The sequence below is a fragment of the Periophthalmus magnuspinnatus genome, chromosome 24 (genome assembly GCF_009829125.3).
Source record: "Periophthalmus magnuspinnatus isolate fPerMag1 chromosome 24, fPerMag1.2.pri, whole genome shotgun sequence".
In the NCBI taxonomy this organism is placed as follows: Eukaryota; Metazoa; Chordata; class Actinopteri; order Gobiiformes; family Gobiidae; genus Periophthalmus; species Periophthalmus magnuspinnatus.
Window position 1 is genome coordinate 3241731 of NC_047149.1, and position 14048 is coordinate 3255778.

The following is a 14048-nucleotide window of genomic DNA, read 5'->3' on the forward strand; positions in this document are numbered from 1 at the left end:
ATCAAAAGAAATATCTTTAGTAATAAGAACATCATTGTCCACATTTTCAGACTCAATGTCAAGGTTGTCAACATGTGACATGTCTAATGCTTGCTTTTGCCCCTCACTGCCATCTGGCTCAAGATATTGCACATTGTACCAATCTTTGTACTGCCCTTTTGCTTTCCCTGCTCTGCTTAAGACTCTGGCAGTGTACTGAACACCATCTTCTCTGTTAGTAAATGTGACTTTCTGCCCTGTTTTCAGTTTTAAATCAGAAGTTGCATAACGATCTGTTTCAGGAGGTGTAACATTAATTTGTCTGGGGTTTTCTGTCATTTCACTTTCACTGTTGTCATTGATTTGTTCTTCTTCTTCTTCACCTCTTTGTTCACCATCTGAACTTTCTGACACATCAATCGTCACTGTGTTTTTATTTTCTTTGTTGTTTTCAGGAGTAGTGTGCAATATCTGTTTCTCTGCATCTTGTGCATTCACTTTACTCAATCTGGACTGGTGCACACGTACAAGGATCCCCCCATGTCTGATAAACACCACAGACCCATCCTGACCAATAACTACACCTGGACCTTTCCACTCTGTACTGTCTGCTCGTTTATAGTACACTCTGTCTCCTGTCTCATACTTGTCATCTGTAGGCCTAAGCTGTTTGCGTAGTGCCCTCCTTATTCTTTCTGAGCATTCCACCTCTGTGAAAGCTCTCCTGGAGGCATGTAGTGCCGCTATGTGCTGCCCTACTCTGGTGCTCATAGTTGTGCCCTCTAGAGCAGGTGGCTTATCAACCAAAACAGAAGGGAGATTAGGATTTTGACCAAATACTAGCTGATGTGGGCTGTAACCATGCACATTGATCATACTGTTCTTAGCCATAAGAGCCCAGTCTAAAGCAATTTGCCAACCACACCCATTTTCCTTTTTCACCTTCATGAGGATCTCGGTCAGTGTCATGTTGTGTCTCTCCAACAACCCGGTGCTCCAGGGACTGTATCCTGCTGTAGTCTTTGTCTCAATGTTGAAGTGTCCTGCCATGTCTCGTATCTCCTCGTTGTTGAACTCTCCGCCATTGTCAGTGTAGATCCGTTTTGGTGCTCCATGGACGCTTATCCACGAGTGAATGAAAGAGTTAACAATCTCCGACGGCTTCTTGGTCCTCACAATGTTTCCAGCGCTGAAGCGTGTGAAATGGTCGATGATGTGGAGGTACCATACACCAGGTTCCAGCTCATGTAGATCCATTGCCACTGTCTCATTGTACTCTGAGGCTAAAGGCAAACCAACAGCAGGCTTGGGCTTGGTTCTGCTGTATCTTTGACATATTTCACAGTCACGAATGATTTCTTGCAGGATGACTGGACAGTCTTGATCAGTATTTCCAGAGCTGTGGATGAGCTTCTGCAGCCTCTCTGCAGAGGCATGGCCAAACTGGCAGTGAAGTTTCAGGAGAACTTTATGCTTTTCTTTTATGGACATGTCTGCGGTAACAACCAGAACATCATTGTCATTACAGCTCACTTCTGCATTTACATCTCTAATGTCCACACAATAGTGTCCTGAGCTAGTGAGCTCCAGAGGCACAGGCCGCTTGAACATGATAACTCTGTCATTCTCCATGTCCAAAACAGTTCCTGCTCTCTTCAGGGACATTTTGCTCAATAAGAGAGGAATATCAGCAGGAACTACTTCAGTTTCAATGTGGCACTTTGTAGGTCCTATTTTGGCTGGGAGTTTCACTTTTCTGTTGGAGTACACAATTTGGCCATCTCCAAATCTAAAGGGTTTGTGGCTGGGAGATTCCGTTTGCATCAGTTTGTTTATTTGTCTTTTGGTAAGATCCTTCACGTAACTGTCCAGCCACTTTTGACCACACACAGTACGTGTACAAGCCGTGTCAATGATGGCAGAGCCCAATGACTCTGTTAAGAAGATCTCCGAGTCAGTCATAGCCGCTTTAGTAAACAGGGTAATGTTACACTCCTCCACATTTTCATCTTCAGTCAACTTAACTTCATTCCTCCGATGAGGACAGTCTTTCGCCCAATGGTACGTGCTCTGACAAATGGCGCATCTCGTTCGCCTGCCGTATTTGTCCAGTGGATTGGTGCCTTGCTGTGGCCGCTGCCACTGATGTGCGCTCTGTGATGGGCCACTACGTCTGGATTTTCCGGTCGGTTTTTTGCTCCGTGAAAAACGCTGTATCTTGATTTTCGTTGTTGTTCGTTCCACCTGTTGTCTTTCCACCAAAGATCCATTTTAACGCTGACTTCATAGATACAAAAGTGAGCTCAGTGCACGCAGTAAGCGCGAGTTGTCTGTTTTTCTCCTCCAGACACGCCGTGTCCAGGAGCTTGAAGGCAAGTACAGCGTCAGGCAGAGTCATGTTGTACTTTTTCATTCGGTTGTATCTCTGCTCAAAGTCAATGATATAGTCCGCCATGGACACCGCACTGTCTTTTGTTATCGAGTCAAAATAAGAGTACGCTTCGTAAGCGCGGCCTTTTTCTTCTCTCAAAAACACCGCATCCAATTTTGCAAGTAACGTTTCCATACCGTTATCCTTGTTCAAATCCTCGGTGGGTATTTCCAACGCTGTTTCTCGGGCTCTCCCTTCGAGCCCAAGTGCCACCGCGAGCGCCTGCTTTTTCTCGTCCAGCTCCGTAACAAGTCTCCAGATACTAACTTCATTTTTCCAACACTCGTAAGGCCTGGTTTCGTCAAACTTCGGCGGTACTCTGTAATTGGTAACCATCCTCTGCTACCATGTAAATTCCCAAAAACACGAGGATCTTGTTGTAGAGAAAATTTTATTCAGCCACCATCTTGACACACAGGTAAGAACTGCCAGAACCGCGCCTCTCGTGAGGTCTCACGACAGAACACAAACTCACATGGGAAGTTAACACAGACAGTGTGCGATGATTAGTCCTTTTGTTCTTTTTCTACTTCTTTTCCTTTTTCCAACACACTGGATTTTTTTTTTTTTTTTTTACCATTTGACACTGCTAAAAGCGTAATCTTTATTTTTCTTTGGATCCAAAATATTTAATGGCTATACTTTATACTTTCCTAAACCTCTAGTTACTTATATTTTGCTAAAGACGCAAGTAAACAATTTTGAGAGTCGCTCTCAGAGTGGAGTAAATCCACTCTTATATGCACGCAAAAGCCTTTCAATTTGCCAAAGACTGCAGTTGTAACCCAGATCGAGATGCTATGCTCCACGTTCCCACACAACCTCCATCTCTCCGTGGGGACCACAGTGCCCAAGACCATGCCCTCGTCCACAAACCGGTATAGTGGGCCCTTGCGACCTGGCCTGGGATGGGACGAGATATTCCAGCTACACCCTGTTTGGATCAATCTATCACAGGACACTGACGAGGCGACCTATGCATCTTCCAGTAAGATCTGAAAAAACAGTGGCCTTTATTTTAAGTTGACATGTTAATAATTGTGTCCCATGCCCCAGTCGAAAGTAGATCTATAGCAGGTTACAGTGAGGCAAATAAGTGTTTGAGCGCCCTGTGATTTTGAAGTTCTCCCACTTAGAAATCATGGAGGGGTCTGAATTTTTCATCTTAGGTGCATGTCCACTGTGAGAGACATAATCTTAAAAAAAATCTGGAAATCACATTGTATGATTTTTAAAAATAATTTATTTGTATGTTGCTGCTGTAAATACATACAATCCCCCATACAATCAGTAAGACTCCAACTACTAACATGGCCAAGACCAAAGAACTGTCAAAATGCACAAGAGACAAAATTGTAGACCTCCACAAGGCTGGAAAGGGCTACGGGGCAATTGCCAAGCAGCTTGGTGAAAAAACATCCACTGTTAGAGCAATTATTAGAAAATGGAAGAAGCTAAACATGACTGTCAATCTCCCTCAGACTGGGGCTCCATGCAAGATCTCACCTCGTGGGGTCTCAGTGATCCTAAGAAAGGTGAGGAATCAACCCAGAACTACACGGGAACAGCTGGTCAATGACCTGAAAAGTGCTGGGACCACCGTTTCCAAGGTTATTGTTAGTAATACACTAAGACGTCATAGTTTAAAATCATGCATGGCACGGAAGGTTCCCCAGCACATGTCCAGGCCCGTCTTAAATTTGACAATGACCATTTGGATGATCCAGAGGAGACATGGGAGCAAGTCATGTGGTCAGATAAGACCAGAATAGAAGTTTTTGGTCTTAATTCCACTCGCCGTGTTTGGAGGAAGAAGAATGATGAGTACCATCCAAAGAACACCATCCCTACTGTGAAGCATGAGGGTGGAAACATCATGCTTTGGGTTTTTTTTTTTTCTGCACATGGGACAGGACGACTGCTCTGTATTAAGGAGAGGATGACTGGGGCCATGTATTGCCAGATTTTGGGGAACAACCTCCTTCCCTCAGTTGGAGCATTGAAGATGGGTTGTGGCTGGGTCTTCCAACATGACAATGACCCGAAGCACACAGCCAGGATAACCAAGGAGTGGCTAGGCCACTCCAGAACCTTGATATACTTCTTACGGAGCCAGTCTCCAGACCTAAAGCTCAAGAGCTCCAGAGCTCAAACTCCGTGTTTCTCAGCGACAGCCCAGAAACCTGACTGATCTAGAGAAGATCTGTGTGGAGGAGGGGGCCAAAATCCCTCCTGCAGTGTGAGCAAACCTGGTGAAAAACTACAGGAAACGTTTGACCTCTGTAATTGCAAACAAAGGCTACTGTACCAAATATTAACATTGATTTTCTCAGGTGTTCAAATACTTATTTGCAGCCGTAACATACAAATAAATTATTTAAAAATTCATACAATGTGATTTCCAGATTTTTTTTTGATTATGTCTCTCACAGTGGACATGCACCTAAGATGAAAATTTCAGACCCCTCCATGATTTCTAAGTGGGAGAATTTGCAAAATCACAGGGTGTTCAAACACTTATATGGGGCAACGCTACCATCTGTGGGATTATGACTGAACGCCTCTAAGTTAGAATCCCCCCTAAACGTGATGATACCGTAGCGCTGTGGATCTTTGAGTGGTCAAGGATAGCCTGCCCGTGGGGGTCGGTGAGCAGAGCTGTTTGTGACAGGGCTCGGGCATGGCCAACACGGGTCGCTCCTTTCCTATCTCACACCTCATGCTTGTGGAGAACCTGGTGCTAAATCACTTGCAGACGACCTCATGGAGAGCAGTGAGCTTCTTTAGCCAGGAGACATGGATCATGCCAGGGCCTGGTGCAGTCCAGTTTTTCATACCTGAGATTCTTTTCTGGATGTCTTCCACTGTGCTGATGAGTGGATTCTGTTTAAGGAGGTTGCTGTGGTCTTCTCTCAGAGGCACCAGCCGCTGTGCATCTCTGTTATGGGATGTCTCTTTCTCCCATATCCCTTTCCACTACTGTTCGGTTTCCAGCCTTGGTGGGTCTGCTCTGGTGTTATTACCCTGCCATTGAGTGTACATTCTCACCGGTTGTGTTGCGAACAGATGGTTTGTTTGTCTGGCTTTATTATCTCGTGTGTACCTCTTTACGCGGCTGGCCAAGGCTTGAAGCCTTTGTTTGGCAGTTTCCAGTGCAGGTATGGGCATCTGACTGTACCTCTTGGGCACTTGTTTTTTCATTGCACCTTTCTGGGCCTCTGACAGTTGGCTTACTTTTATAAAATAACTGGATAGGGTATTGGTAGCGCTTTGGTACTACAACAAAAAAATCCCTTATGCCCAGAAAAGATTTTTCTCATAGAGCGCAATGTAATCGCAAACTGCTCATGTTCGACCGACAGGGACTGACAGGGCACCTACCGCTCAAAATCTATCTATTGTTTTAAAAAACCCTTTTTAATCGTTAGCTTCGGCTATGCTTTATGTCCGCTCTAGCTAAACTCAAGTGCTGATTGGTTAGAGCGGTCACATGGTAGGACTTGTGGCCGCTCTGCTCCACTCGCTCTCATAGTACAAAATCACATGGTCTTATGTAGCTCAACTGCGCATGGTCCATGGTCCATGGACAGGACTAGATGTACTTAGCTGCTAAAAGCTACACTAGTGTCACCCACAGCACGGGGTTAATAATGCTAGTGGGAGTAACCTCAGGGGAAAGAAGGCATCTGATGGGTCTGATATTAATGTTCATATCTTGATTTGGGGATAAAATAGTAAAATAAGAATCCCTGGATCATGTAGAGCGGGTTAATACAAACATTTTAAGGTCAGACGAGTCTGACAGCAGCAATTACAGAGAGAGGGGACATGTTTTTTACATAGAAAGTGACTTGGAGCCAGAGTTGGCTACCTCTGTCAGAGATATGCTGTTGTAAACATGTATGTATGTATCTTTCACCCACAGGGCCTCACGTGCACTTTGAGGATGAGCTGAGCGCCCTCCAGAGGCAGGTGGATAAACTGCAGACTCTGGGGGTGAATAAAATCATTGCTCTGGGACACTCCGGGTTCAGCGTGGACCAAGACATCGCCCGGTCGGTGCAGGGTGTGGACGTGGTCATCGGGGGGCACTCCAACACTTTCCTCTACAACGGTCAGAATCCTCTGCACCAAATACATCCTCTGCTCCCTACCCGCTATACCGAACACCTCCTCTGCATCCTATCCTCTATACCAAACACCTCCTCTTCGTCCTATCCTCTATACCAAACACCTCCTCTGCACCCTATCCTCTAGACCAAACAGCTCCTCTGCACCCTGTCCTCTATACCAAACACCTCCTCTGCACCCTGTCCTCTAGACCAAACAGCTCCTCTGCACCCTGTCCTCTATACCAAACACCTCCTCTGCACCCTGTCCTCTAGACCAAACAGCTCCTCTGCATCCTATCCTCTATACCAAACACCTCCTCTGCATCGTAAGCCTATCCTCTGCACTTCAAGACCTGTACAATGGTCAGTATCCTCTGCACCTGTCTGTGCTCCATGTGCACCTATCAGTGCTTCAACTGCACCTGGCATAACATTGAAAAGTAACTAATTACAAATACACACGAGGGTACTTCAGTAGATTTTCTGGGTAGCTGTACTTTTGTAAACTCTCAATATTGTGTAATAATTACACTTGAGTATCTGTACTAACACAGAACAGCATCACCTGCTCTGATTGGATAGTATCTCTGTACAAACGTGCAGAACAGCATCGCATACTATGATTGGACAGAGCTTAAAGAATATGCAGATTGTGGTTGAGAACAGTTTGATTCAGATTTAAACTATTTGGGTCAAAGATACAAATAAAATGTGTCCACAAATAACTAATAACAGGTACTTTGAGCAGTATTTTTGCAGGATCCTGGCCCAGGCCTGGTCCTGGTCCAGATATAGTCCTGGCCCACACCTGGTTGTGATCCAGACCTGGTCCTGGTCCAAACCTGGTCCTGGTCCAGACCTGGTCTGGGATTAGCTCTGTGAGAGCGAGGGCTGCAGATGTTTTGTGTCTGAGGACATAAACACTGTGTGACAAGTTTACATTGGAAGAAGTAGCAAAGAGAAGAGGGGGATTCAGGCTGCTCACTCTTTTCACATTTGGGCACAGCTCAAATTTCTCATCCTCTGTGGGAGGGCATCTGGCATAACACCTGTGGGAGGGTATCTGGCAGAAATCTGGAGGTACACTCAGTGACTCATAATACAATATGCGTTACAGGGGATCTGAAACATAGGGAGGGCATCTGACACTCAGGGAGGGCATCTGACTCATCTATGGTCCCCAGGCCCCCCTCCCTCGGTGGAAGTCCCAGTGGGTCCGTACCCAGTCCTGATCAAGTCTGTAGATGGACGGCAGGTCCCGGTGGTCCAGGCCTACGCCTTTGGGAAGTACCTAGGACACCTGCGGCTCCGCTTCGACTCCGACGGGAACGTTCTGGAAGCCGACGGCAACCCAGTGCTCTTGGACAGCTCCATCCCAGAAGGTCTGTGCCAGGATGAAACCAGGACTGAACCAGGACTAAATCACGGCTAAACCAGGACTGAACAAGGACTAAACCAGGACTCAACCAGGACTGAAGCAGGATTAGAACAGGACTAAACCAAGACCAAACCAGGACTGAATCAGGACTAAACCTGTGCAGTGTGCAGGAAGAGGTGTCTGGGGAGAATGTGATGGGAAGAGTGTCTGGGGATTGTGAAGGGGAAGGCGTCGGGGTAGAGTGTTATGGGGGAAGCATCTGGGGAGATTGTGAGCTGTTTTCCTCTTAGACCCGGAGATCCTGGAGCAGGTGGAGCAGTGGAAGCAAAACCTGAGGAACTTCTCATCTCAGGTGGTGGGAAAAACCCTGGTGTTTCTCAACGGCTCCAATGAAGAGTGTCGCTTCAGAGAGTGTAACCTTGGCAACCTCATCTGTGACGCCATGGTAACGACAAACACCAACACATGACAATAACATCATCAAAAATATCATCTAATGTACAATAAACCAACTCATCTGCAACACCATCGTAATGAGACACTAAAACTAACCAAGGATATCACCAAATGTAGACTAAATCTTATCTGTCATGTCATGGTAACGACAAACACCAAAATATCATCGAAACATGACAAAAAATATGCGGAAAGGTACAAAAAAACAAACAACCTTACCAGTGATGCCATGGTAACCAACATCTAAACATCACCATAGCATCTCAAACATTTCACTTAACGTTCAGATTTTTCAATGATGACATAAACGTGTGAACGCTGAAACACATACAGTACTACTACTATATACTTCCAAACTACTACTACAAAGTACTTCATGTCCATGTGTACTTCCTGTACTTCATATTCTTGTGTACTTTATATAGTTTATGTTCTTTATGTTCTCATGTACTTAATGTACTTCATGTTCTCGTGTTCTTGAGGTGGACAGCGCTCTGGGCTTCTCGGAGGACCTCCAGTGGAACCATGTGAGTGCAGCTCTGATGAACGGAGGAGGAGTCCGAAACTCCATCGACGAGGAGACCAGGAACGGTACGGGAAATGTCAGGGGGTCACAGGGTCAGAGGTCAGGGTTCCATCACCTCAGTGTGTGTTTTCTATTGCTGCTGTAGTTCATGTGTGTGTTGTCTTTTGCTGTGGTTCCTCATGTGTACGTTCTATCTGCCGTAGTTCCTCGTGTGTGTTTTAACTGCTGTAGTTCCTTGTGTGTATTCTAGTTCCTCTCGTGTGTTCTAGTTACTCTTGTGTGTGTTCTAGTTACTCTTGTGTTCTAGTTCCTCTTGTGTGTGTTCTAGTTCCTCTTGTGTGTGTTCTAGTTCCTCTTGTGTATGTCCTAGTTCCTCTTGTGTGTGTTCTAGTTCCTGTTGTGTGTGTTCTAGTTCTTCTTGTGTATGTCCTAGTTCCTCTTGTGTATGTTCTAGTTCCTCTTGTGTGTGTTCTAGTTCATCATGTGTATGTTCTAGTTCCTCTTGTATGTGTGTTCTAGTTCCTCTTGTGTGTGTGTTCTAGTTCCTCGTGTGTGTTCTAGTTCCTCGTGTGTGTTCTAGTTCCTCGTGTGTGTGTTCTAGCTCCTCGTGTGAGTGTGTTCTAGTTCCTCGCGTGTGTGTTCTAGTTCCTCGTTTGTGTTCTAGTTCCTCGTGTGTGTTCTAGTTCCTCTTGTGTGTGTGTTCTAGTTCCTTATGTGTGTATGTGTGTTCTAGTTCCTCTTGTGTGAGTTGTAGCTGCTGTAGTCATCTGTGTCTTTGTGTTCTAGGTTCCATCACGATGGAAGACCTGCTCTCTGTTCTCCCTTTTGGAGGAACCATTGACCTGGTGTTGCTCAAAGGCTCCACTCTGAAGAAGGCCTTCGAGCACTCAGTCCACCGCTATGGTCAGAGCACCGGGGAGTTCCTGCAGGTCTCAGGTCAGTCTTGGTATAGACCTGGTTTGGATTTGCTTTAGTTCTGATTCAGTCGTGGTTAAGACCTCTTCTGTCCTTGTGTCCAGGGTTCCAGGTGGACTTGGACCTGTCCAAACCTCCATACAGTCGGGTCCAGTCTCTGAGGATCCTGTGCACCCTCTGTAGGGTCCCGATGTTTGACCTGGTCCAGGACGATTTGGTCTACAAGGTTCTAGTGCCCTCATACATGGTGACCGGAGGAGACGGCTTCAGCATGATCCCAGAGGAGATGGTCAAGCACAACAGCGGTCAGTCTGGGTTTTGTTGTGGAATTTCTAATGGTCAAAAAGTCTTAAAGATATAAAAATCAACAGAGAAGTTGTCTTGAATCAAAGGTCTGGTTTATTGAATCAACTGTGCACAATTGTCAAAGAGCTGTGTCCCTAACGGTGTCGTCTCGCCCTCAGCTCCCAAATGTAAACAATACAGAGTATTTATACCACCAAAACAATCTTGCCAGTTTGGTCTAATCGAAGTGGCTGGAGGCCGCTGGACACACAGACATAACAACAAGACATAACAACATAACAGATAGTATTATGAAGGTTAGGTCAAAATGATCCATAATAATACAAATAAAGATTTATGCTAAAGAAAGCCATAACAGTTTAGTCCTGGTTTAATCCTGGGTCTGTCCTGATTCAGTCCTGGTTCACTATACCAGACCGACAGTGGCTCAGTGGTTAGAGTGTTGGTCCCCCAACCCGAAGGTTGGAGGATTGAGTCCCGCTCAGACAAAGTTCTGTGTGTCCTTAGGCAAGACACTTCACCCACATTGCCTAGTATGAAAGTGGTGTGTGTGCGAATGATAGGTGGTGGTCGGAGGGGCCGATGGTGCAGATTGGCAGCCTCGCTTCTGTCAGTCTGCCCCAGAGCAGCTGTGGCTACAATAGTTGCTTACCGTCACCAAGTGTGGAAGTGAATGAATAATGACTATAGTGTAGCGCTTTGAGAGGCTTTGACGAGCCTGTAAAGCGCATTACAAGTGTAAGGCATTTATTTATTTATATTCTTTCATGCTGAAAAATCAAAGCATGTCATCGGTGGCTAAAGCTCCTCAGAGAATCCTTCCTTTTCCTGAACGAGAACCAACCTTGTCAGTGCTGGAACATTATTCTGGCTTTCGACAGGTCCGACTCTGGTCTCTCTTTAGTCCTGGTTTAACCCTGGTTTAATCTATAGACTATAAATGCAAATGGACATAGCTAACTTGCTAACTGCAGCATTCCAAATAGGAAGGGATCATAGATGTGCTTTGGGCTCCATTGACTGTGGCTCCAATTCACTTTTTGTGTAAAAAACGTAGTCCCCCTCTCTCTGTACCTGCTGCTGTCAGACTCATCATTCTGACATTAAAATTTTGGTATTAACCCACTCTACATGATCCTGTTTTTATTTCACTATTTTGTCCCTAAATCAAGATATAAACATTAATAATAGACAAATCAGGCGCCTTCTTTCCCCAAGGTCACTCGGGACAGCGTTGCTAAGCACCTGCCCCCTGCCTAAACAGTGGTGCAGGTGAGAAGGGGTGTTACCTTCAACAGTCTCGCTCTGGTTTTATCCCTGGTTGTAGATTAGCCGATATAACTGTTAGCCTCTACGAGCTTCATTTGGAGCCGAACGCTGTGGGTGACATCACACTTCTTATACAGTCTATGGTCTAACCCTGGTCTCTTGTCCCAATCCTGGTCTCAGTCCTGGTCTAACCCCGACCTTTGTCCATAGGAGACCTGGACATCTCGGTAGTGTCTATGCTCAGTCCTGGTCTCAGTCCTGGTCTCAGTCCTGGTCTAACCCTGGTCTCTGGTCTCAATCTTGGTCTCAGTCCTGGTATAACCCCGGTCTCTGGTCTCAGTCCTGGTCTAACCCTGGTCTCTGGTCTCAATCCTGGTCTCAGTCCTGGTCTAACCCTGGTCTCTGGTCTCAATCCTGGCCTCAGTCTATGGTCTAACCCTGGTCTCTTGTCTCAGTCCTGGTCTAACCCTGGTGTCTGGTCTCACTGCTGGTCTAGCCCTGGTCTCTGGTTTCAGTCCAGGTCTAACCCCGGTCTCTGATGTCTTGTGTCTTTTTCAGGAGACTTGGACATCACTGTGATCTCCTCGTTCTTGTCCAAACGTGGTGTGGTCCACTCGGCCGTCGAAGGAAGAATCCGGATCCTGAACTCAGCCTCCATGTCTGTGACGTCTTTGTGCGCACTGCTGCCCCTGCTGCTGTGGGGTGTGCTGTGAGCCGCAGAGGATCCTGGGTAATACGGTCCCCTGAGCTGCAGAGGATCAAGGGCAGTGTCCAAATGTCCACAATGCCCCCTCCTTAGGGCACTAAATGTCCACAGTGTCCTGGACATTTAGTCATTTAGTCCAGGACATTGTGGATTTAGTGCCCTAAGGACATTGTGGACATTTAGTACCTTAGGGCACTAAATGTCCACAATGTCCCCTCCTTAGGGCTCTAAATGGGGTCACACATTTTTAGTGGTGTCCGAATGTCCAGTGACGGAAGTAATGCACTGGTCACTATAGTCCACAGTGCTTTGTGAAAGTCGTGAAAACCCCAGTGGACAGAGACAGGTCTTTAACTGGACACAACACGACTGAATGAAGCAGATGAAGCTCTGGTTTATCTCACTGTTGATTCTGTTATGAATAAAACACTCTTAAATAAACCATTATGGTGTAAAGATGCTAGTGTTAGCAGCTTTAGCTCAAGCTGTTAGCGATAATTTCCACATCTCAAAAAGCTGAATACTCCATTTACGTGAGTTTGACATAAATGTGAGCGTATTACTAGTGCATAAATACTTATACTAAATACTTATTATTTACGAGATGAATTCAGTTTTATCGGAGTTTAGCCTTTTAGTCTTTAGTGTGGACCTTTTTTCATCCAGATGCCAGAATCACGAGACCCGAAAATAGTGAGCTGTCCCGCTAAAGAGTGTAGGGCAGAGGATTGTGGGTCACGTGGTCCACTGAGCCGCGGAGGATTGTGGGTCATGTGGGGTTCAGGACACTGGACTCTTTTTTTCAGAGGAAAATGCTTTTTATGATAATAATATTTTATGGTTAGAAAGTAACATTTACAAAATACAAATATAAAAAGGGTTTGAACAGCATCATTGTGTTTAGTTGTTTGTTTTTTTTATTCAAATAACGCTGCGGATTTAAGAAGTAAAATGCAAAAATGAACCAGGACTGAACCAGGACTGAACCAGGACTGAACCAGGACTGAACCAGGACTGAACCAGGACTAAACCAGGACTGAACCAGGACTAAACCAGGACTAAACCAGGACTAAACCAGGACTAAACCAGGACTAAACCAGGACTAAACCAGGACTGATCCAGGACTGATCCAGGACTGTAGGGGCACATTATAATGCAGTGTGCAGCGTCTGGGATCAGAGCAGAACAGAAGGGTCTTTATCTGAACCAGAAGAGTATTTAAATCTACCCAACACGGATCTGGAAGGAACACAGGGTCAAAGGTCACGGTCAAACCAAAAACAGGATGTGGAAAAATTACAAGCAGACCTGCCCTGGACACAGACTCTGAATCTCTGAGTAAAGTCATCTCCTGCTTCAGACCAGCTGTCATGGTTGTAGTTCTTTGTCTTGTTGTCAGGTTACAGGTCTTGTAGTTAAGGGAAAACAGTCTGTAAATGATAACAACTGTTTTCACACAATTCAGTTTTGAAAAACTATACCAAATTTTGTAATATTCCCCCCTTTGACACACTTATACATATATGTGTATATATACAAGTGTCAATTTAGTTCAGAGCTGGCATCTGTGCTGGCTTAGTCTCTGCTGTAAGAGAACACTTTGGTTAAATTGCAATTCTGAAAGAAACATTTTGTGAAGCACAAAACTGTTATTGGTTAGTTGTTAGTGCTGTTAGTGTGTGATTATTTCATAGGAGCATATAAAGATGTCATTAAAATCATGGCAGTGATGGTGAGGCAAAAACACAAAGCAAAATATGCGTGTGTGTGTGTGTATATATATATATGTGTGTGTGTATATATACATACATACATACATACACACACACACCCCTACATACACACACACACACACACCCACACACACACATACACACCTACATACATACATACATACATACACACACACACACACCTACATACATACATACATACATACACACACACACACACCCACACACACACACACA

The 14048-nt window shown here is 45.3% G+C and overlaps 1 protein-coding gene across 1 annotated transcript in view; it reads left to right on the forward strand.

Moving 5' to 3' along the window:
• The window catches only part of nt5e (5'-nucleotidase, ecto (CD73)), a 32452-nt gene extending 19487 nt beyond the window's left edge, over positions 1-12965 (forward strand). Inside the window, exons 3-9 of the mRNA XM_033991385.2 lie at positions 6336-6524; positions 7707-7904; positions 8191-8345; positions 8839-8947; positions 9669-9818; positions 9902-10102; positions 11931-12965. Of these exons, the coding sequence (XP_033847276.1) occupies positions 6336-6524; positions 7707-7904; positions 8191-8345; positions 8839-8947; positions 9669-9818; positions 9902-10102; positions 11931-12085 (1157 nt within the window). The 3' untranslated portion in view covers positions 12086-12965. The remainder of the gene's footprint in view (positions 1-6335; positions 6525-7706; positions 7905-8190; positions 8346-8838; positions 8948-9668; positions 9819-9901; positions 10103-11930) is intronic.
• The last annotated feature ends 1083 nt before the right edge of the window (positions 12966-14048 follow it).